Source organism: Phyllostomus hastatus, unplaced genomic scaffold (genome assembly GCF_019186645.2).
Source record: "Phyllostomus hastatus isolate PE091 unplaced genomic scaffold, TTU_PhHast_1.1 phas_contig_58, whole genome shotgun sequence".
In the NCBI taxonomy this organism is placed as follows: domain Eukaryota; kingdom Metazoa; phylum Chordata; class Mammalia; order Chiroptera; family Phyllostomidae; genus Phyllostomus; species Phyllostomus hastatus.
Window position 1 is genome coordinate 20,972,577 of NW_025333916.1, and position 25,578 is coordinate 20,998,154.

The window sequence follows — 25,578 nt, forward strand, 5'->3', positions numbered from 1 at the left end:
GAGCTACAATACAGGCAACAATGTAAATAAATTTGACAAACATAATTCTGAACTCAAAGTAGCCAACACAAAATAGTATACTGTATGACTTAACTTACATGAAGTTTCAAAACAATCAAACAAATTTCTGTTGTCAGAAGTCACAACACTGCTTTTATGAGAGTCAGAGAGGGACTAGGGTGTGAGAAGGGGCTCCTGGGCCCTGGAAAATTCCATCTCTTAAGTTGGTTTCTAAGATGTCATTTTGTGAAGCTTTCTACATCTGTGATTTGTGCACTTTTCTTCAATGATAAAACAATTTTTAAACTATACTGAGGTACTATTGTTCAGCTATTAGATTGGTAAAAATCTAAAAGTTAGACAAAACTGTATAACAGCAAGACAATGGAGAAACAGGCACTCTCATATGTTGGTGGTGGTGTAAAGTACATTGGTGTAAATTGTGGTAACTCTTATGGAGAGCAACTTGATAATATATGTCAAAATTATAAATGCATGTACCCTTTTACCCAGAAATTCTACCACTGGGAATCTACTCAAAGTTAGACAGTGGTACCTCGGTACTTGTCAGCTTCAGAACTCATCAAACCTGGTACCTGTTGCATTTTGACAAGAAAAAATGTTTCAGCACTTGGTGCTTGCTCGCCACTCATTGCACTTGCTAGAACTTGTATGAGTCACAATTCCACTCCTCAAGAGAAAATGCTTCATCAATCCTTGCTTGCTCACCACTCATCAGAATGAATTAATGATGAGTACGAGGTGCCTTTGTATCTGCATATAAAATGATTGATGTACAAGATTATGCATTGCATGTTTTTTGTAATAGTAAATTATTGGCAATAACCCATTTCCAGGGATTGTTTATCGGTAATATATCATGTTACATTCACACTAAAGAATACTATGTAACTGTTAAAAGAAGGTTCCTATGTGCTACAGAATATTACCATCTATTAAGCAGAGTGAATTAGTCCCTAAATTCTGGGGTTTGATTACCTGTTTTTACATCCAGCCTCACTACTTATTTTTCTATGCCTTAGTTTCCTCATATATAAAATGAGGATATTAATAAGTACCTACCAGTAGAATCAATGTGATAGTAATTAAATAATTAATTTATATAAAGCATTTAAGAACAGTCCTTGGCACAAAGTAAGCACTGTATTTTTTTTATTGTTACTAATATGGCAAGATATACTATATGTATACATATATATATTTATTTTAATTTATTTTCAGAGAGAGAGAGGGGATGGAGAAAGAGAGGGAGAGAAACATTCATGTATGAGAAATATCAAATGGTTGTCTCTTCCATGCCCACAACCAGGAACGTGGCCTGCAACCCAGGCATGTGCTCTGACAGGGAATTGAACCAGTGACCTTTTGGTTTGCAAGCCAGTGCTCAATTCACTGAGCCACACCAGCCAGGACTACAGTATATATTAAGGTTTTAAAAAGTGCTGAACATAGTATATAACATCCTTTTTGTGTGTGTAAAATGAGAGTATATATATATTATATATATATAATATATATGTGAGAGATACATAAGAAACCCCCAATGGGGAGCAGGGAACAGTGCAGTGCAGATGGAACAGATTGTTAAACTTTTTATGTGTTATAAGTTTTGAACCATAATTGTATTACCCATTCAGATAATTTACAGAAAAAAGAGAGAGCATTAGCTACGGAGTCACAAGGTTTATGTGCCATTTCAGCTCCACCAACCAACAGTATTTCATTTCACAATTTTTTTAAAACTTTTCTGAGGCTTAAGTTCCTATGAGTCACTGAGAAGCAGTGATCATAGTGAAAACAAATTTATAAAACATATATCTGCTGGGACTCTGGGTTGTTAAATTCAATGCAAACTGGCTTGCCTCAGAAAAGGAATTTGTTGATTCTCTTTACTGAAAAGTTCAGGAGGTAGATCTGACTTCAACTCAGCTATGTTCAGGCCTCCAAAGATATCCCAGTCTTCACTTTTCCCTAAGTCTCTGCTCTGCCTTCTGCTGTGCTGGCCTTTTTGCTGAGGGGAGGAGTGCTCCAAGTACAGCCCCAGCCATTTCCAGATGTTTCCTAATGGTGACAAGATAGTTGTGGGTACTCGATCCTCAAACGCTCTCATATTCAAGTTTAGCAAGAAGAGTAAGAGAAGCTCCTTGTAGCTTCCATCCAAGTGTTGAGATTTACTCCAGTGGGCTCAAGTCATGTTCTGAGGGAGGGTGCAGGGCTTTGATTCCCTGGGCTTGATCCCTGAAGGTGATATGGGCTGCTCTCTAGGAAAATAACCTTTGTCAACAATATGCACTGGACAGCAGTGGGGAGAGTGCTGGGGGGAGTGAGGGTGGGGGAAGGTGGAGGAGGGTATGGGGGTGATAAATGGTGATGGATGGAGACTTGCTTTGGGGTAGTGGACACATAATACAGTGTACAGATGGTGTGGTTGGTGGTCTAATCTTCAAATCTTCCCAGGAGGTGAGGTGTCAATATTTTAATTCAATTTTTATTGTCTAGAAAGGGGAAAAACATATAAAAATTATGTTTCACATTTTAAAAGTCTGAATATTCATATAGTGGGAGAGGAAAAACTCCTTTCCCTCTACCCTTCTAGGTTTCTGAGGCCCTGTAAATTAGACTGACAAAAGACAGACTAACAAGCAGAAGCTCATTAGCATGTGCATTGAGCATCCATGTGAGAACTCAGTAATGAGTAACTCAAAGGGGTGGTTAGTGCTTGAACTTTAATAGCATCTTAACAAAAGAACAATAAATATTTAGAGAAATGGTAAGTCAAAGGGGAAAATTGCATTTCTAGAGCAGCAAACTGTGGGAAGGTAAATATTAGGGGAAATAATGGAAGATAAGGACTAGTTAGTCAAGTTTGTTATGTAGATTTCTCTGCAAGTCTCTAAGCTGATAAGGGTCTCAAGTTGTCTGTGATGTTTGATTCCTGTCCTTCCAGGTAGAGCTGTGATACTGTGACATAATAAACAGTATATATATATATTTTGGTCTTTGTCCACAGCTCCTGGGTCACAGCTCCCCAAATCCTTACAATTTCTTAAATTATTAGAGTAATGGGAGCATCTTTTGTTATAATGTTTGGTCTTTTGTCCTCAAATAGCGCTAGTTCCTGAAATAGTTATTTTGTTATTCATAACATATCCCTGGACTACACATGAGTTTATGTTAATAAAGTAACTTTTGGAAAGCCACTAGATAGGGGCTGATTGCTGGAGGAACCAATTATGTGACTAGAGGATTGGAACTCTCAGCTCCATCCCCAAATTTATAGGGAAGGGAGAGAGTCTGGAGGTTGACTCAATCACCAAAGGCCAATGAATTAATTAATGATGGGAATGACTCCTACATGATAGAATTCAGAGAGCCTCCAGCTTGTCGGTGAACACATGGAGGTGCTGACAGGGTGGCACACCTGGACAGGGCATGGGGGCTCTGCGCTCCTTCCCACACACCTTGCCCTGTGCTCTCTTCCATGTAGCTGTTTCTGAGTTGTATTCTTTCATAATAAACAGTAATCTAGTAAGCAAACTGTTTTCCTGAGTTCTGTAAGCCATACTAGTAAATGATCACACTTGAGGAAGGGGTCCTGGGAACCTCCGATTTATAGCCTGTTGGTTAAAAGCACAGGTGACAACCTGGACTTGCGAGTAGTGTCTAAAGAGGGGCAGTTTTACAGGACTGAGCCTTACTTGACCTGGGGGACCTGACACTCTCTCCAGGTAGAGTGTCAGAATTGAGTTAAACTGTAGGACACCCAGTGGTGTCTGAGAATTGTGTGGGAAATCCCACACACACATCTGGTGTCCAAGTATTCTTAAAGTAGAATGTGAGAATAAAGAAGAAACATGAGAATTTTTCTTCTTCAAGAGGAGAGGAGAGCACCTTTGTAAATTTATGTCCTGCTTTTAAGCAAATGAGGGAGGACAGAGCTTTTCTGTATCTGCTTTTCTTCAATTGCCCTCAGCTCAGAATAATCCTTAGGCCAATATGGAATATTTTGGGGTGCCACATTTCAGTATCTTGACACAAGATATTGATATTTATCAGAACCTTGGAATATAATAATTCAGAGCTCTTCTCAATTTTGATATACTACTCAATTTTCAGTATTATATTTTCTTAAAAAGTGTATCCTAGCTTTTAGATTAGCACTTTTATAAAAGAGAATGTTCTTTCACTGTTAGATGGACTCAAACATTACTTGTGTTTAATTTCAGATCAGTTTAAATTTATTGAAGAGGTCTGCAGTCCACAGACACAGAAATTTAAAACATGATTATTAATCAGCATTTTAATTTTGGATTTTCAGAAATGGTAACTTAATTATTTCCACCCAATAGCTATGCAGTATATCAGTCTGTGATTTCATTGAACTAATGGTAATTAAGCAAAGAGAAAGATTCATATGTTCAATTTCTTCTTTAATAATCCATCTGTCTGATTTGAATACCTACATTCCTTCAAACAGCACTCTTGATCCCAATGGGATCCAATGGTGTAACAGTCAGTGCTGAGCTTCAGGCACTGACTGTTAAGCTGGAACTGGGAGCAGATCTGTTCTCCGCCTCCTCATTGCCCTTCACTCACTTACTATTTCTATGATTTGGGGCAAATTGACTCACTTCTCTGAACCCCCTCTTTACCTGTAACATCAGGCGACTTACGACATGCCATGGTCTGGCTGCAGCTGGGTCCAGGGGTTCCTGAAAGGTGGGTAAGGTGTCGGCGATGGGAGACAGATGACAACACGACTCAGAGGATGGTGAAGCTCTGTTCTGTTTATTGCAAGTACAAGCAGGTTTTTATATGTTCATTTTTGGTAGTGATTAACATTTGCAGTTAGGCGAAGCAGGATATTTTCTACCCGGATATTGGGTCACGTTAGTCTAGTGACCTCAAACAATTAGAAATAGCTGTATGTACAGAGTTTGAATGTCTTATTGTTTATTAAAGTTCTTAGAAAAAGGATATGCTAGATTGAGTAGAGGTTACAGGAAATTTATTATAAGGCCTTTGTGATGTCTAACTTAGCTATCTATTTTTTCTATTTAAAATGTTTCTCTATATACTATGGACTCTGACTCCCTGGTAATTGTTTCTATGTGCTTAGTTTGTAATAGCTAACCAGCTTCTCTTATTTCTTTGCCTGTATAATTCTAATTGATATATATTCCTATTCAAGGTAAAGGAGGGGCTGTTACTCCAACAACTTTTAGACATTCAGGGGTTATTTCATTAGAGGGGATTTTTGTTCTCTGGTCAAGAAATTATTTTGTACAACTTTATTGGAATCATGCAAATCAATAAACCTGAAATACAGGTGTCTAACAATCCCACCACCTTTTGATCACCAAAACAAGCATGTAAGGAGAGATAAACAGGAAATCCAGCCACAGTAAATTCTTTTATGGGAACAGTCGGGGATAATTTCTTACTCAGGTTTATAAACACCTTGTTTAAACAATTTGGGCATGATTCAATAGTCTGGGGAGAACTAGTTGTCCCTTCAGAATTTCTCTCAAAATTAATTATTGACTCACTTCGAGCCTCTTTCTCCTCATGGCCGGTTCTTAAAGTAAGACCATGATTAATATCAGCAAGGAAATTATTAAGAGCAATCTCCAGGAAAATTACCGCCCCCCTTTGTATGCCACGTTCTCCTCCAGGAAGATGGATTCCTTGAATTCCTTCTTTCCACATTTGGACCTTGTCAGACAACATGGTTGGAAGAGGATGTGGCAGCGATGTAGCAGGGCTTTTGTGAGGTTGAGTGTATACATAGTAATTGGCATGTTCTTGCTCAGTAAATGGTTATGACTATAACTCTATCTTAGAACATTCCCAAACAATATTTCCCAGATTTTCTACAACCTAGCCATTTGACAGCATTCAGACAAACTACACCTCCACTCTTTGCTTTAACTGCTTTAGAATATTCCATGCAGTGCTGGCCCCAGAGTGGGAGCATCTTTATACCACTGGTTCAAGCAAGTCTTAATGTGGTGGAGCCACATAATGTGGTGCATGGCCACAATCATGGTGGCCTTGCAAACTGAAGAAATTCCTGGGAAAAAGTTGTTCTTAATCTCAGGAGTTAGGCCACCAGAGGTTGGTCGGAAAGAATTAGGCCCTGTGGGAAGGGGTAATTATGAAGTCGGTAGCATATGTGCTGACCTTACCCCTTAGAAGGACTTGAAGAAAAGTGAAAAAGGAAAAGAATCGGTGCCACTTTCACCTCAGTGCTACTCTGCAGTCTAGGAAGCATATGTAGGGTGAAGTGTAGAAGACAGAGGACAGGCCACCATGGTTGTGGGGTCTGTGCAGCCAACACCAGGAGCCTGAAAAGGCCCCAGAAACCAGGAGTGGAACCGCACAGTGGCAGGCAATGTCAAGTAATGGCCAAGTGTCCTTCAACCAATTGCACAGGCAGATTAAGAGAACAGAGAAGCACCCTAGATGACTTCCTGTAGTGTGTTGAAAGGTACCTGAATTGATGGAGGAAGGGCATTCACCCAATTTACCATGGACAGTTGAACAGAGGACTCCTGTTTGAAATTACTTTAGCCCTACTCCAAGCTGGCATGACTTGGAGAAGGTGGGTTTCAAAATCAGCTGATCCCAGATAGATACGCAAATGACACAATCACAGCCACTTTTTTTATCATGCAATAAATCTGACTTGCAAAATTTGCACAAACTGTACAAATAAGTGGTGCAATGGCAGCTTAGACACCTACCTTCACTTTGACCTGAATAAATGTTGAAATTAAGACAAACATTATTGCTTATTCTCTTGAGCAACTTTGCCATGTTCAGACTAGTTTTATACAAAATCATATGGGATGCTTACTAAAAATACTGTTGAGTCTTTCTCCTGGATAATTAGGCCTTATTAGTTAACATATGAGAGCTAATTATATATTTTTACGTGCTCTACCAGAAAACTTAAGGTATGTGCCATAACTGAGGTGGGTCATGCAAGCTCTGCTGATATAAGGCATCAGGAACCCAATGAAAGGACTCTAAAAATACCATCCTCCATCATCACCCTCTGATCAAGACTCAAAATTACATTCAGACACGTGATGTCTGGACATGGAAAGGGGGAGAGAGAATGTCTCTCTCTCATCCTTCTTTGTTCCAGGATGGGATTGTCCGCATTTCTCACCATGTTTGCTTGGCCAAGAAAACCTGCTTTTGGTTAAGAGAACAATGACTGGAGTGCTATTATCATAAACCTGCCACTCTTCTCTTCTTCCTGTGTTCCCTCCCACATCCCTTCCCTTTTGTTCTCTTTTGTTTCTTCCTCCCTGCTTATATTCCTGGAAACTTCTGTTCTTACAGATGCCATTCTACCCAAGTTCTTACTTTTTGCTTTTGAGGTTTTGACACTGCTCTGGTCTCTTGTTTAGGACTTGTTATATGGTTCTCCATGATAATGTTCATTATATAATGTAGTAATGACTGTTGTTTAAGCTTACAGCGGGCTAGATGGGGAAATGCCAGATATATTTGAAGGGCTTATATACATACCCATGTATGCAAAGTGATTTAATCACAGGAGATATCATATTTCTCTTGAGGATTTAAGACCTTTTCTTTGCTAAGTCAGATTTGTTGTCAAAGCTGTTGCTCTTTAAATTACGTAGGAAAATGTTTGCCTTGTCCTTATCTTTGAATACCCACTAGATGTTGCTAAAGAGTTATGGAAAAGGCAACCTTCATTTTTTCATGCAAGGCTTCTGAGCTACTAAATTAGAGCTCAAAGGAACCTTAGAGCTGTCAGAAATAGTTAAGATAAAAGCCTAAACACAGAAAATGGAAATATATCTTTAAAAGATAGACAAAGTAAAAGTGACTAAGGAAGACTGAATATTAAAGGCACCGCTGGCAGAGTTGAAACTTGTGTGTTAGCATTTTGACATCTATTTTTCAGCTACATAACAATGTTAACTCTTTAGAGATTATTCTTCTCAGAGCATCTAAAACTTGGCTGAAGTTTCTAGTCAGGTTTCAAAAAACAATACAGACATCCTAGAGATCCTAAAATTTTTTAATCTTTAAAGTTGCCTTTTTTTCTGATTATAAAAAGTATTACATGACCATTTAAGCAGTTTGGAAAATGTAGAAAAGTATAATGAAGAAAATTTCCCAGAACTGTACCACTCAGGCTTAGCATTTTAGCACATTTTTCCTAACCTTTTAAAACTATAAAATATTTCATAATATGGTGTGTGTGTGTGTGTATATATATATATATATAGTGTATATATATATATAGTGTATATATATATTATATATAAAAGTGTGTGTATATATATATATATATACTTTTGATTATATATTGTATATGTTCCACATGTATACACATATACATCTTATGGCAGCTACAAAACATAACAAAATAGACATCTGTGGTGCACTACACAATTCAAGACATAGAACATTACCAATTCTTCTGCATTTCCTGTGAACTCTTTCCTATACTGTTCCTCTGCTTCTCCCAGAAAGGTAATTACAACCCTGAGTTTTCTTTTTAAATTATTCCTTTGAGTTTTACTACATGTGAATGGGTCCTACATAATGTATTGTTTAGTTTTCTTTGTTTTTAAACTTTGAAAGACTGGTTTCTAAAACTCATCCATATTGACATGTTCATTCTTTTTGTCAGTGTGTAAGATAGCCCGTTATACAATACACCACAAGTTATCTATCTTTTCTCTTGATGAACATTTATGTCTGTTCTCTCATGGAAGGGTAATTAGGTTGTCTACACTTTGGGGCTATTATGAATGATGTACATGTGCCTGGTACCAATGCACCGATACTTCACTAGGAGTAGAATCGCTGAAGTATAGAATTCTTGTTCTGTGATTTACCTCAAATTACTTTTTGTGCATGTAATGAGAGAGGGAACAAGGTTCATCTTGTTTCTCCATACAAATATCCTGTTGTTCCAGTACGTTGTGTTGAAAAGGTTAGACTTTATTCTGATTTGGCACTTCCACTTATTTTTAAAACAGTCATGGCATGTTCCCTCATGCATGACAGCTGCCAGAGTTAAATATTGATGAAGCATATTTACATTATTAGGTGAGGGTTGGTCTCTTCTCCTACCATCTGTATTACAAAAAATGTGAATGTGTGTCCTTTAGTTTAAAATATCACAGTGTAAACCATGATTATGAAGGGGGATGTATGGCTCGGTAGAGGAAAGCATTAAATGAGATGAGGGAAGATGGAGCAGTTTTCCAGACAGAGAAAAGGGAAGAGACATTCCAGTAGAAAGACTGGACATCATGGCACAGGCCCAAAATGCCATAAAGCATTTGGATCTTCAGTTGCAGTGCATCCTAATAAAGAAAAAATAACATGATTTCTTTATGGCAGTTCAAAACTGACATCTAGTTAGTCACTAAACAAGCCAGTTACATGATTAAAGATATAACAGTCAACCAGCGTTGGCAAACCTTGGCTGAGGTGCATCATGCACAGTAAATGTGATCACAATTAATATAAACCCAAGTAGAGTGGCCATTATTTTGTTTTGTCACCTTTCTCCTTCAATATTCATTTTACCTTGTTTTTCTTTCTTGCCTGCCACCCTGCAGCCTTCCTCTTTTTACACAGTCTTCCTAATATAGTGTTCATATTGTTAAATGAAGGACAAACTCACTTCCCCCAAGTAGGAAACTCAAAGAACTGAGAGTTCCAAAACTTATTCTACATATTATTATTTATTTTCTGGTTCTCCTTGTCCCCTTAGCTAAGGGCAAAGTCTAACCCTCCAGGATTGCAGTGTGAGGCAGATAGGAAGACTGGGGGTGGAGGGCAAGGCAGGAAAGTCCTTACTAGAGTAGCGTCAAAGGTGTACTGGAGCCAGCTTCTACTAGGTTGTAAGAGCCGATTGTTAAATTTTCAAGAATTTGTAAGTCAATTTTTAAATGCAGTCACTATTTAAAATTAAAGTATATGAAGTTATTATTGAACAAATCACATTAAAAATAATGGCAATAGATACAAAAACTTAGCAGTTACTAATTATTCTTTTATATTTCACCAAGAATTGTCAGCAAAACCAGAAGCTAAGAAAAAGATATGGAATAGATTCTCCTCTAGAACCTTCAGAGAGAGCATGGCCTAGCCAGAATTGTGAGATAATAAATTTCTGTTATTTTAAGCCACCCAGTGTGTGATAATTTGTATGGCAACCCTAGGAAACTAACATAAACACTAACCATAAAATAAAAAATTAATAAACTGGACATCATCCTTTTTGCTGATCAAAAAAATCACTAAGAAAATGAGTACGCAAACCAGAAACTAATAAAAAATATTTATGATACATATATCTGACACAGCCTCATATCCAGAATATGTAAAGGACTCCTACTAATCAACAACAGAAACATAAAGAGCCCAGTTGAAAAGTGGGAAAAAAATTTGGACACTTCATAAAAGATATACAAAGAGCCAAAAAGCACACAGAAGTCTGGCATCATTAGCCAGTAGGGTGAGATACTATTTCATACCCACCAGAATGGTTAACACATTAAAGATTGACAATATCAAATGTTTGTGAAGATATGCAGCAAATGGAGCTTCCATACATTGCTGGTGGGAGTGATACTCCTTTTAGAGTACTGAAAAGCAGCTTTTTATAAAGTAAAACATACATCCACCATGTGACCCAGCAGTTTCTTCTTTAGATATTTACCTAAGAGAAATGAAAACATGTATCCACAAAAAACACTTCAACTAGAGTGTTTATGGCAGCCTTTTTTATAATAGCCTCCAAACTGGACAGAACTCAAATGTCTATCAACAGGAAAATCAACTAAGCAAAGATGGTATGTTTATACAATGAAATAGTACTTAGCAACAAAGAGGAATGAACTGATACAATGACATGGGTTAATCTGAAAAACTTAAATCAGTAAAAGAAGGCAGTTTAAAAAGATGCATGCAGTATGATTCCAGTGGTGATTGAAAAACTACTCTACATGATAAAAAAAATCAGAAAATGTTTGCTAGGGGTAAATATTGAGGAAGGTAGGAAAGATGAAAATTATCTTTTTTAAGTGGTGGTTACACACACACACACACATGCACAACATAAGATCTGTCTGTGAAAAGTCCAACCATTGTTAATATAATGAGGATGGTTTGAACAACATTGATGTAACCTGGCAGCCAAGGAGAGTGGACTGGAATGCATGTGCATGAACAATGATGACCTCACTGTACTAGTAAGTGGGTGTGGTAGACACTGTTGAGTAAGCAGTGTACTGTGTGGCCATTGCATTCAAAATGACTGAACAAGTAGAACAATGAATCTACATCAGATATTGCATTAAGCTTGAACAGTCCTCTGCTGGGAACTATTGGATGACTCAGAAGGCTGCAGCTATGGGGAACTGGTGATTGGCAACTTCATCACAACAATGCACCCACTCATATGCATCACATCTCGTGCAGACATTTTTGGTGAAATATCAAATCATCCAGGTGACTCAGCCCCAAAACAAATCTGTAGGCCCAGATTTGGCGACCTGTAACTTCTGACCTTTCCCAAAACAAAAATCACCTTTTAAAGGGAAGAGATTTCAGACCATTGATGAGATTCAGGGAAATATGACAGGGCAGCTGATGGTAATTGGGAGAACTGTGTGAGATCCCAAGGTTCCTACTCTGAAGGGGACTGAGATGTCATTGTCCTATGTGCAATGTTTCCTATATTTTGTATCTTCAATAATGTTTCTATTTTTCATAGTACATGGCTGGATACCTTCTGGACAGACCTCACATATATTCAAAATTATTGAATTGCATTTACTACATTAAAATTCTGATTAACCTCTGTGGCTAGGATTTTTGTGTCTTTTTTTTCTACATTGACATAACCACTGATACATTAGCCTAAACATGTTCAGAACGCCGTTTTAGTTGTGCATAAAGATGATTCCATTACCATGTGTAAATCTAGCAATCCCATCAGTCCAAAATCAATTTAAATTTGTATTTTTATTATGTATTTATGTAAATTATACATTAGTGATTTGAGGTACTGCTTGCACATTATCTTTTCTCCACCTACAGCTCCCATTTTAAGGGCCCTTCCCTTATTGGCCCTGCCATCTAATGGATGAGGCAGACAATAAACAAGTATATGAATGAATGAAATAATTCAGAGAGTGATGTGTGCCTGAAAGGAAAAAACAGGTTGCTGAGGTAGAGAACACAGTTAAAAGATGGCCGCTCTGAGGAGGTGATGTTTGACCTTAGACCTAAAGCGTGAACATAAGTGCAAACGCTCTGAGACATCCTAGAAGAACAAGAAGGAGGCCTATGTGCCTGGAGTTGGGGAGAAACGGGGGAGTGATATGAAATGAGGCTTGAGCACTAGGAAGTAGAATGTACACACTGAATGTAATCAGACTTGTTTAAAAGAGTGGATTTTGGAAAACAAGTCTTACTGGTTTTACAATACATATTGCTTTTTAATTAAAAAGATTTCCTGCCTATAGCTTCAAATCATTTATATACCCTCAAGGTTATTTTAGATCCCAGAGTTGTGAGAGATGAGACTTTCATAGAAGATCTGAATTATCATAAATATCACACAACATGAACCTCCGATAGTATTATTTAGATTTTCCATCTAAATAATATCCCCCAAATAGTTATATAGTGTTTTACCAAATATTCTATAAGTATTTTAAAATACTTTTCCCCAAAAGACCCTCCATTTTCTCAAAAATGTAGACATTCTTTTAGAAAAAAATATGATCTAAGTAGTAAAATGATAAGAATGGTAAAACCGCTCCATGTATTTAAGAGCAGTGAATGAGGGAGTCAGCCCCAGTTCCACCCATTTTCTCACAAATCTTTAAAGACCCAATATGTGCTAGACACTGGGGATTCCAAGGTGAATATTAAATAAACACTTGTTATATCCACAAGAAGTTCTGTCTTATCCTGAATCTTTCTCTCATATGGCAGGTGGAGCTCACTTGGCTTTGTTTTCAATTGTTTCAATTAAAAACTTCCAAACAGATTGAAATTAGACAAATACATAAAGACTTAGAGATTCATTTAAAAATAATAATTGGCTAGGCACCACTATTATTCTAAAAATTAATGCATGGAGAAAAGAAAGCATTTATCCTGCCTTTCCTACACAATTTATATTACAGAGTGACTGAAGAGTTGAAGTTAAAATACAAATACTACAATACACCTCAATTGGATTGGTTCATGACCTAAAAACTTCTGACAAATGTTCTTGTTTTGCCTACCTCAGATTACAGTTGGGGAAGGGATGTCACAGGGATTAAGGACAAAAGCAGTTTTTGGTGGACTGCAAAAACACTTTGGGGTCTCAGGTAACATCCTGGCTTCCGAATGTCGGATTCCGAGCCAGGGTGCTGGGTCCGGCAGGAGCTGACGGTTATTTCCAGGTCTGGGTCTCCAGCAATTGATGCGCCGCAAGAGCTCTGACCCGGGACTCCCTTCCTGCCGAAGGCTCTAAGACAGTTAGGCCGGCGGGGTGTCCTCCGCACTTCCGCTTTTCTGGTCCTCGCGGCCCCACACAGCCGAGCCTACCGTGAGGATGCTAGTCTGCTCCTAAAGCAGCGCTGCGGCGGGCCACGCCCAACACACAAGGGAGAGCCAGAGCGGGCGGGCGCGCGGCCCGCGACTTCCGGCGGCGACTCCCGCCCCACCTAGGGAGTTGAGGGGGCGGGGGCGGGGGCGGGCCTCTAGCAGCGCGCGACTATGGCGCAGCGCGCGGCTCCCCCTGCCGGCGACGGCGTGCATCGTCGTGCGGTGAGACCTGTGTGCGGCGAGACCGCCGTGTGGGGCCGCCTACTCAACGACGGCCTTCGCGGTCCACTACTCCTTCAGCTCCCAGTGTAACGTCGGGCCTTTGCCGCGAATTTTATTTTTAACTCACAACTTATTCCAGCGCTCAGAGCGTTTTGTTTGTTTTCGCGGCAAGGGGAGAGTTAGAGATGGAGAATAGGAAGATATCCACGTGTGACGTGAAGATGGAGGAAGGCGCCCAGGCTTCAGACTGGGACAGCGATGAAACTGTGATAGAGGGGTCGGTGACAGAGAGTGACCTGGAAGAAGAGGAGCTGCCCTGGAGAAGGTGATCACCATTACCGCTGGGAGAAAGTGACCACCGTTAGGCCTGGACATAGGCATCAATGGCCCTCTCAGATATGCGTAGAAATTATTACTGGTCTAACGTAGATCTTGTGAGGCAGCGAGGCCCGAGCTAAGAACTTGTAAATAAACAAGGCCGCAAACCCTCAGTTTAGGACAAAATGGGCTTTATAGTAGCTGGCTTTATGGCATTAAAAAAAAAAAGCCTTTACCCATAGCCTGGGTATGCACATCCTTTTGGATGGACCAAAACGTATTGTTAGGTCTAACTCAAGTGCATTTTGTTTCAGACAGCTCGTAACTCAGGTCTAGGAGATGGCCTGCCTTTGAGAAACCTGCAGGCCAGGAAGGACACGTAAACAGATCATGTCAATGTAATATGGGAAGTCTAGGCATGGAAGTGTGCCCAGACTGGCTTAGCACAGAAGGTCTTTTATCCCAACCTAGGTGGCCTTCAGAGTTTGTTAGGGTTGACTTCTGAGTAGAGCCTTGAAGATGGGTTGGAAATTAGCCAGGCGAGGAACAGGTACTCTAGGCCCAGGGAATTGCATGGGTAAAGGTGTAGCTGTGGAACATACTGTGATACCTGTGTTGAACGTACAGTTTAAGTCTTAAGTAAGTGAAGTGCTAAATGATGAGGTGGGGAGGGGTGAAAGATGGGCCTGGAGAGGAACGTAGGGAGAGGTCTTGTAGGGCCTCCTGTGTCCTGCTTTTGTCTAGGTAGGGTGCTTGTGAGGTATTAAGTGGAGGAGCAGCATAACTAGGTTTTTGTTCATTTTAGCATGCCCTAGGCTAGACTTTTCAAATTTTAATGCCCTTATAAATCACTGTAGAATCCTGTTAAAATGTGGGTTCCAATTCAGGAGTTCTGTGGTGAGGTTTGCGATTTGGCATTTCTAGCAAGTTCCAGGTTAAAGTTCGGAGAAAGGGTCACCTTTCGCAAAGCAAGGCTACAGAGGTTAGTTTTGGGATCAGAGTAGTGACAGACTGGGATGATGAAAGCTCAGCTAGGAAGACACAATGCGAATGGAGGGAAAAGGGAAAACTTGAGAAATCTTTAGAAAGTATATTTGGCAAGAGATGGTGGTTAATTAAATATGGAGGATGATACCCAGGTTTCTGGCATAGTTATGTATGTATGCGTATACAGTAATATTTGCTCTAGTTGGTGTCCAGGGAACATTTTGACCAATATGTGGAATCTTATAACAAACACCACAATCAAGGTCCAGAACAGTAGTTTCATCACGCAAAAAATAACTCCCTCGTGCTGCCCCTTGGTAGTCAAGCCCCACCCCCAATTTAAATAATTGTTTCTATATTTGTATATATTATCTTTGGTTCTTAGCAGTTTGATTATATGATCTGTCTGGGCATGATTTTCTTTGTGTTTTTCCTGTTTAGGGTTCACTGATCTTGAATCTGCAAATTTATGTCTTTCACCAAACTTGGAAAGTTTTTGGTCATAATTTCTTCGTATCTATTTTTTCTGTACCAATTTCTTCTTCTGGGACATAAAATGACATAAATGTTTGACTTTTTGATATGGCCTCCCAGGTGCCTAAGGCTTTATTAATTATTTTAATTCTTCAGACTGTATAATTTCTGTTGCTCTGTCTTCAGGTTTACTTACTCTGTCCTTGGTCATCTCCATTCTGTTGTTGACCCCATCCAGTGAAATTTGCATTTCCATCTGATTCTCTTATACTTTTTATTTCTCTACTGAGAACAATGTTTTCATCCATTTGATGTGTATTCAACTTTATCTCAAAAATAATGATTATAAAAGCTGCTTTAAAGTCTTTGTAATTGCAACATTTGAGGGGGTGGGAGACATCTGTTAATTATATTTTCTCTCAAGAATTACTCAGGTTTTCCTATTCTTTGCATGTTGAATTATTCTGGATTATATCCTGTATATTTTGAATATTATGTTCTTGACTCTTCATCCTGTTAAAATCCTCCATAGGATTTTGTTTTTTGTTTGTTTTGACAGGCAGTCAATCTGATTAGGTTCTGACTGCACATTCTGTTTTGCCTTCTGTAGGTGGTGGTTATATCAGTCCATTTTCAGAGCCCTGCCTATGCTGATAGATCTCTCTGACTTGTGTGGCACTCAGGAGTTAATATGGAATGTGGGCAGTAGTTATTATCATTGTTCAGTTCTCTAAGCCTTTGTTATGCTTCTTTGGATCTGCTGTGCATGTGGACAGCTCAGGGTTGATCCTGGGACTTAGTGTTGGATCATATACAGAGTTAGATTATTCCCCTTTGGTGCTTGCTGTTTTCCAGGATTCTCATGCACCCTTTCCTCTCTCTACCCACATGCTGGTTCATGTGACCAGAAAGGCAGATTTCTCTAAGAGTGTTAGCCTTCTCACTGTGGAGCAGGTACCCATAATGGGGGCGGGTACCTTCAGGGCAAAGTGATAAGGCAGAGAAGAAAATAAAAGAGATTCTCTTCATACTCTTCCGTGTGTGGGTATGGTTCCTCTAGCTAGAGAGGCAGGTTTTCTCTTGGGTTTTAAGTGCCCAAGCTGCCACAGTTGGTAGCAGTATAGCTCTGAGGCCAAAGAGAGAAAACTAATAAAGAAAACCCAGGATTTCCCCCCACACTTTCTGTCATTCAAGGGTTCCTTTCCTAGTCTTCTGGATAGAGATAGAAAGTTTCTTCTGGAGTTTTTGCTCTCTGTATTCACTGTACAGTTCTGGAATTAGGCCTTGGATTAAAGCTATAGGCCAAAAACCAAACAAAACAAACTTGAAACTCAGTAATACAAGGTGGTTTTATAAATTTTTACTTCAGTCACCAATCTACTTTTTACCATTTACTGTTTCAGTTACTCAGGTAGCTTTTAAAAACTCTTCTACCAGTTTTTAGTTGTAATGAGTGGAGAAATAAGCTCATTCTGTCTTGGCTGGCCAATCTTTTGGTTTTCCCTCTGATTTATTTTAAAATGCTTCTTTGCAATGCCATAGAATCATCATTCTTTCAGACCTCAAAATTAGTGCTCTTTTTATTGGAGCTGTTATTGCCATGGCTGGTTTTTTTATTTTATTTTATTTTATTTTTTTGCTTCCCCCCCCGTTTATCCTCTTTGATTACTTGTATGCAGTGCATTCTGGCTGTTTTTCATGTACAAGCTTCTAATTTAGATGGGAATGAGGAGAACATCTAGTAGAGCAGAGATCCCCAACAGGTAAAACATGATACAGTTTCACATCACTCAGTAATCCTTAAATGTTACAATTATCCAAGGTCATTTTGCTAAGCACTGAGAAAGGATTTGGTAACCTTTGGGACTAGAAAAGGCAGGGCTGTCAAAGAATCAGGATGCCAGGATCTCACTCTTTGAGAGCCTGGACTTGGTCCTAGCCCCACCTGTGGAAACAGTGTCCTAAAATGCATCCAGTCCTTTTTTGTTGCTCAGTAGTTGTGCTACTAATCTCTAAATATTCAGGTTGCTGATAATAAGGCTTTGTTTGCTTGTAATTTGTTTTCTAAGTGGCAAGACTCTTTTTTTAAAATTATGTGTCATTGGGAACTTTTAATCCTTATTTTCTGCCTCAGCTTCTGGTAATATTAACAAACTATTCAATACCATTGAGGGATGTATCTCAAATACTATTCAGCACATTTAAACAGAACCACCTTCTAAAACAGTTCATTGTTACATGGATTTGTGTATATATTCAGGTTAAATCCTGTACTCTGAACATTATAATTGCATGTGGTAAAAGGCTAATTCAGCATAATTACTCTGTAAGGTGGGTGTTAATTCTAACACTGATTGCATGTGAATTGTCTAGATAGAATATACTCACCTTATAATTCCATTTTAATATTGAAGATGGAAGAAAACAAGCAACATTTTTGGCATATTATGCTTTATTATTTCAGGAAAAGTAAAAATGCAACTGAAATGCAAAAAAAAAGATTTGTGCAGTACATGGAGGAGGTGGTGTGACTGATCAGAGGTGTCAGAAGTGGTTTGCGAAGATTTGTAGTAGAGATTTTTCACTGGACACTCCTGGTAGACCAGTGAAATTGAAGCAGTCAAAATTGAGACATTAATTGAGAACAATTAACATTCCATCATGCAGGAAATAGCTGAAATTCTCAAAATATCCAAATCAATATTGGTGAAAATGAAGAATGTGTTTTTTATTTTACAGTAAAAACTAAAAGGACTTTTTGGCCAACACACAGATTATTAGATACCAGTCATATTAGATTAGGTTCCCACCCTTATAATTTCATTTAACCTTAATTGCCTCATTTAAGGCCCTGTTTCCACATGTAGTCACTTTGGGGGTTAAGGCTGCAACATATGAATATGGGGGGAGGGACACAGTTTAGTCAATAACAAGTGATTTCAGGTCAGACAACACCTGAGTCACTTTAACCAGGCTCCCATTAGCTAAAAATGGGGCAGTTTGAGCATTGATAAGAACAGTAACAGCAGTAGATTTAAATCTATGAGTTTGCAATGGTTTTTAAAAACTTATTTCAATATTCTGAAAACCAATAAGGAAAGAGAAAGAAACACACATTAATCTTGCCTTTCCTTTGCAAACTGTACCTAAGTTATCTGAGTTAGCATGGCTTGATGGAAAGTAATTGTATAGTTGATGAGCAAAAGTTTTTTAAAAGTATGTATTTCCATTAATCATTGAAGACAGTGATAAAGAAGACTATTGCTATTTTATATATTACCAATAATGAATGTCCTAGGCAGTGGTCATCAGTGGTCACTAACATGACAAAACGAGTTACAACCATTTTGTTGAGCAAGCAGCATGTTGCCTATCACCAGGAGTGGAATCCAGACACCTCTGTCCACTGCATTTTGGTATCAGAGTCACCAATGCAAACACAGTGCAGTAAAGCATTGGCCAAAACAACACTTTACCATAGAGAAGAAACAGAGCAAGATTAGCTTCAATAGTGGACATTGGTCCCCCAAGGCTAGCAGCTGATGGTGAAGAGCCATCGGCTTGCACACTCCCCTCTTGTGCCACAGAATGAAGAACTTCATCCTCTCCTCACAGGAGGCAGATGTAGTAGTGGGGTTGGCTAGATGCCATATGACACTTAAAACAGAGCAAAGGAGTACAAATTCTGTCTGAAACAGTGAAAGGCATTCCCACACAAGGTAATAGGCCCACCACAGCCCGGGGGAGGACTCTTTATCTCTTGCTAAGAAAGTGTTCCTGGCCCAAGGTGGTTGATAGACAGCATACACAACACTGCCTTTCCCAACACACACCATTTTTTTATCTCCTATAGAAAGTACACATATGCTTCTCCAAATGATACTTGAATTAGATGAATAAGCAGTTTACAGGAAATATACAGGACAGAGGAACATGTTGACATGCAATCAATAAATCCAAAATATAGAAAACCCTACAGGAAAAACAACCCAGTTTCCTAAAACAAATAAATTGCAAAGGAGTTGGGGAGATTGGGGGTATTTTGTAGATTTAAGAAGAGACTTAAGAGACATAGCAACTAAATTCAATGTGTATACCTTGTTTGGATCTTGATTGAACAAAACAACTGTAAATAGAGACAGTTGGGGAAATGTGACTACCATCTGTTTATTAGTTTTTCATTGCTGTGTAACAACTTCAAAACTTAGCATCTTAAAACAATAAGCATTTGCCATCTTGGTTTCTGAGGGTCAGGAATCCAGGAGTTGCTTAAGTCATGCTCAGGGACTTCCAAGGGTGCATTCATCTCAAGGCTGCCTGAGAAGGGTCCACTTTCTATATGGTGGTTTCAAGAATCAGTACCTTTCTGGCCTTAGTTCACCTCTGTTGGTTGGAGGCCTCTTTTACCTTCTTGCCACAGAGGCTTCTCCACATGGTGAAGGGCATTTCACAACATGGTGAGCCAGCTTCCATGAGAGGGAAGAAGCAAGGGATTGGGAGAGGGAGACAAGATGGAAGCCATTGTCTTTTTGTAACCTAATCTCAGAAATAACATCCCAACATATTAACAGTGGTATGACTAAGAATTATAGCAAGTTTAGATATTATAAAAATGACAGTTAAGGTTTCATATTTTTATGGCCAAGTTGTATTCCATTGTATGTATGTGCCACTACTTTTTCATCCACTCATCTATTGATGGGCACTTGGCAGGTTTTCAGATCTTGGCTACTGTAAATAACACTATAGTGAACCCAGAGTGCATATATTCTTTCAAATTAATGTTTCATGTTTCTTCAGATAAATTCTCAGAAGTGATATCGCTGGGTCATAAGGCAGTTCCATTTTTAATTTTTTGAAGAAATTCCATGATGTTTTCCATAGTGGCTGCACCAATCTGCATTCCCACCAACAGTGCATGAGGGTTCCCTTTTCTTTACATCTTCACCAACACCTATCATTTGTGGATTTATTTTATTTCATTTTTATTTTATTGATTATGCTGTTACAGTTGTCCTATTTTTCTCCCCTATATTCCCTTCCACTCTGCACCCACACCTCTCTCCAACACCTCCACCACCCTTAGTTCATGTCCATGGGTCATGCATATAAGTTCTTTGGCTTCTCTATTTCCTATACTATTCTTAACATCCCCCTGTCTATTTTGTACCTACTAATTATGCTTCTTAATCCCTGTACCTTTCCTCCCATTCTCCCCCTCCCCACTGATAGCCCTCCAGGTGATCTCCATTTCTGTGATTCTGTTCCTATTCTAGTTGTTTACTTAGTTTGTTTTTGTTTTTACTCTTTTAGGTTCATTTGATAATTATGAGTTTGTTGTCATTTTACTCTTCATAGTTTTGGTCTTCTTTTTTTTTAGATAAGTCATTTTAACATTTCATACAGTGAGGGAGTGGTGATGATAAACTCCTTTAACTTGACCTTATCTGGGAAGCACTTATCTGTCCTCCCATTCTAAATGATAGCTTTGCTGGATAGAGTCATCTTGGATGTAGGTCTTGGCCTTTCATGACTTTGAATACTTCTTTCTAACCCCTTCTTGCCTGTAAGATTTCTTTGAAGAAGTCAGCAGATAGTCTTATGGGAACTCCTTTGTAGGTAACTGTCTCCTTTTCTCTTGATTCTTTTAGGATTCTCTATTTATATTTAATCTTGGGTAACTTAATGATGATGTGCCTTGGTGTGTTCCTCTTTGGGTCCAACTTCTTTGGGACTCTCTGAGTGTCCTGGACTTGCATGTCTAGTTCCTTCATCAGATTGGGGAAATTTTCCTTCATTATTTTTTCAAATAAATTTTCAATTTCTTCCTCTTCCTCCTCTTCTTCTGGCACCTCTATGATTTAGATGTTGGAAGGTTTAAAATTGTCCCAGGTTCCTAAGCCTCTCCTCATCTTTTTGAATTCTTGTTTCTTCATTCTATTCTACTTGAATGTTTATTTTTTCCTTCTCTTCCAAATCATTGAGTCCCGATTTTCTTCCCTACACTGTTGGTTCCTTGTATATTTTTTCTTTATTTCACTTTGTATAGCCTTCACTTCTTCCTTTATTTTGTGTCCACATTCAATCATTTCTGTGAGCATCCTGAGTACTAGTGTTTTGAGCTCTGCATCTGATGGGTTGGCTTTCTTCTTGTCACTTAGTTCTTTCTCTGGAGTTTTGATCTGTTCTTTCATTTGGGCCATATTTCTTCATCTTGGTGCACCTGTTACATTGTGAGGGGCAGAGTGTTAGGTACTCGCCAAGGTGGGGCAACCTATGTCACTGCATAGTGGCTACATGTGGGGGAGGGGTCAGGGAGGGGACAATGCCCTCTCTGCTTGGCTCTCACCCTACTTTCAGTCACTTCCCCTGCTACCCAAAAGCGAATTGCGCTCTTCTGGTGCTGATTCTTGGGTGGGTGGGTTTGTGTATGTTCTAGGATCCTGTGGGCCCCTTCAACAGACTCTTCTGTGAGACTGGGAGTTTCTCCCACTCCCATAGCCCCTACACGTTTTTACAGTCAGAGGTTTTGAGGCTTTATTTCCCTGTGCTGGAACCCTTGGTTGTGTGGTCTGTCTCACTTCCCAGTTGTTCCTCCTGGTTTATCCACACATGAATGTGGGACTGTCTGGTCTGCCAGCCGCCACCTCACCCACCTGGTCCACCAACTGCTGCCTTGCCAAACATTCTCTCCGCCCCTTCTCCACCCCTCCTACCAGTCTGGATGAATGTTTCTTCTTTAACTCCTTGGTTGTTGGGCTTGCATCCAGTTCAATTTTCTGGCAGTTCTGGTGGTTTTTTGTTTTTAAATTGGTTGTTTCCTTCTTTTGGTTGTGTGAGGAGCAAAGTGTATCTACCTACACTTCATCTTGGCTGGAAGCTGTGTTTTATATTTCTCAGGGCATACATACATAAAACTGCTGCTGGTTGGCAGCCAGACTGGTTACTAGTTTTGAGCACACAACATTCCTTTTTCCAGGTTCTCAACCACATTATTCCTAAGCACAGATTTTCTGAAAGGAGGCAGAAAAGTAGAGAAGTGATAGTAAGAAGCTAATGAGCCACACTTCATTTTGCTGCAAGCCTCAAAGTGGATTTGTGGACTTATTGATGATAGCCAGTCTGACAAGTATGGTGATATCTCATTATGGTGTTAATTTTCATTTCTTTGATAATTAGTCATGTTGAGCATCTTTTCATATGTCTATTGGCCATCTGTGTGGCCACTTTGGAGAAGTGTCTGCTCAGATCCTCTGCCCATTTTTTAATTGGATTGTTTGTTGTTGTGACAGCATCATTAGACCTAGAGGGTATTATGCTCAGTGAAATATGTCAGTCAAAGAAAGAGAAATACCATATGATTTCACTTATACATGGAATCTAAAGAACAAAATGAATGAACAAACAAAATTGAAACAGACTTATAGACACAGATGGATGCCAGAGGCGAGGGAGTTTAGGGGACTGGGTAAAAAAGGTGAAGGGATTAAGAAGTATACATTGGTGGTTACAAAATAGTCATGGGGATATAAAGTAAAGCATAGAGAATATGGTCAATAATATTGCAATAACTATGTGTGGTGCCAGGTAGGCACTGGAAATATGGAGGGTAACACTTTGTAAAGTATACGATTGTCTAACTAGTAAACTGTACACCTGAAACCACTATAAAATAAAATTGACAGTAACTTGTAAAAAAAACCTTGACAGTTAAATTCTTAATATTTGCTTAGGAAACATGATAACAATCTGTACCTTCATTTTGGTATTTGAAAGGTTGCTCTTTGATCAAGACACATCTCTTAGATCTGAGTTCAGTCTCCATCCTGATATAAATGGAACATGCAAAGGTGAGGAATAATTCTTTTCACCAATAGTCCCTTTTATTTCCCTGATGGTGTTATTCCATTACTATCTTCTTTTATATTTAGTCTTGTTCTTTAACTTTACAGAGTTAGTTTCTTTTAGGTATCTGTAATAGACCCTAAAGCCTATTACTATGAGGACAACAATGGGCATCATAACTTCTGGAAGATGTTTGCAACTCCTAGAGAGGGCAACAGAGATATGGAAGTGATACTCAGATAACTCTTCTCCCTGCCTCACCACACCCCCAGTTTAGCCCTAGAAGCTGCCTATTTGCAAAAGTAAATGGTACTTTTTAATAACCAGTCTGATTCTTTTAGACAAAATTAAGTTTCAAATATCCTTGGCGTATATTTTTATTTATTTTTATTTTATAGTATTATTTTTATTGAAGTATAATTGACATATAACATTTTTAGGTGTACAAAATAATGATTTGATACTTATATATATTGTGAAATGGTCACTACAGTAAGTCTAGTTAACATAGTCACTAACATTATATTAGTCTAGTTAACCTAGGCACACAATAAGTCTAATTATATATCTGTTTTTAAAAAGTGCCTTTTACCTACCAATACTCCATACTTCCTGAGTCCACTTCTAGATCAACTAAAAAATGCATCTACAAAAGTCTATCACTAATTGTTACTGTTCAGAAGGATCAGTTATGCAGTAGTTGTTTAAAATGGTAGATTATTTCCATTTATTATTTCTTCCTGTGAGCATTTTCATTTTGGAGGATGTCTGGAAATAGGTGTGGAATAGAAGAAAATTTTCCTAAACATCATGACGATCTTTTTGTTGTGACTTACAAAGTTTCTTCTGTGCACACTACCTTACCTGATACCCCAGTGGCAAGTTACAGTTTCATCTTGGAGTGATTTTTCTTTCTTGTAATTGGAAAGAACAGTGTAATATTGGTCTCCAGCATGTATTCTTTGATGTGTAAAATGCCACAAGGAAAAAGCTAGAGGTCTGTTTTAATATTCCAGCCAAGTTTTTTCTTTCCTTTTCCAAAAAGATAGACCTTTATTATTGTTGCTAAGTATTTAAAAAGTATAAATATTTAGAAAATACATAATTATATGGAAAATGAAAGGTGCTATCTAATATTCTTTCCTATAATTCCACTCCCAACAATGCCAGTGTTTAGTATTTGTATATCCTTCTAGACTTTCATATGCCAACATAAACATTTCTTTTCATAATTGTCATTGTACTACATAATATATTTCTTGTTATATTGATCTACCTCAACCTTTTAAATTGCTAAATATTATTTTGTATGAGTATACCCTTAATGAATCGATTACCTTTTTGATGTTTGTCAATACTACAACAAATATAAATACTCTAATGCTTATACCTTTGCCTACTTTTTAATTATTTCTTTAGAATAAATAACTAGCTAACATTAGATTTGTCTTTAAAGAATGTATTCTAATTTTAAAGGATCTGACATGTGTCAGATACTGACATATGAGGTCTGTCCAGAAGGTACCCAGCCATGTAATGTGAAAAATAGAGACATTTATTGAAAAAGATGTAAGATAGAAGAAACATTGTACACAGGACAATGATGCCTCGGTCCTTTTCAAAGTAGGCCTCTTGGGACCTCACACAGTTCTTCCAATAGCCATCAACTGCCCCTTCGTATTTCCCTGAATCTCATTGATGGTCTGAAATCTCTTCCTTTTCAAAGGTGATTTTAGTTTTGGGAAGAGTCAGAAATTGCAGGTCACCAAATCTGGGCTGTGTCACCTGGGTGATTTGATATTTCACCAAAAAACTCTGCACAAGGCATGATGCATGAGCAGGCGCATTGTCGTGATGAAGTTGCTAACCGCCAGTTGCCCATAGCTGAGGCCTTCTGAATCATCTAAATAGTTTCCACAGAAGAATGTTCAAGCTTAACACAAAAGTTGATGTACATTTATTGCTCTACTCATGCAGTCATTTTGAATGTGATGGCTACACAGTATACATACTCTACACATACTCACTCAATGGCATCTGCTGACCCCACTGACTAGTACAGTGAAATCATCACTGTTCATGCATGCGTATTTTAGT

The 25,578-nt window shown here is 38.6% G+C and overlaps 1 protein-coding gene across 1 annotated transcript in view; it reads left to right on the forward strand.

Annotated features, from left to right (window-relative positions):
* Positions 1-14,078: 14,078 nt before the first annotated feature.
* ANKRD31 (ankyrin repeat domain 31) overlaps positions 14,079-25,578 on the forward strand; it is a 119,241-nt gene continuing 107,741 nt past the window's right edge. Inside the window, exons 1-2 of the mRNA XM_045848253.1 lie at positions 14,079-14,182; positions 23,413-23,486. Of these exons, the coding sequence (XP_045704209.1) occupies positions 14,079-14,182; positions 23,413-23,486 (178 nt within the window). The remainder of the gene's footprint in view (positions 14,183-23,412; positions 23,487-25,578) is intronic.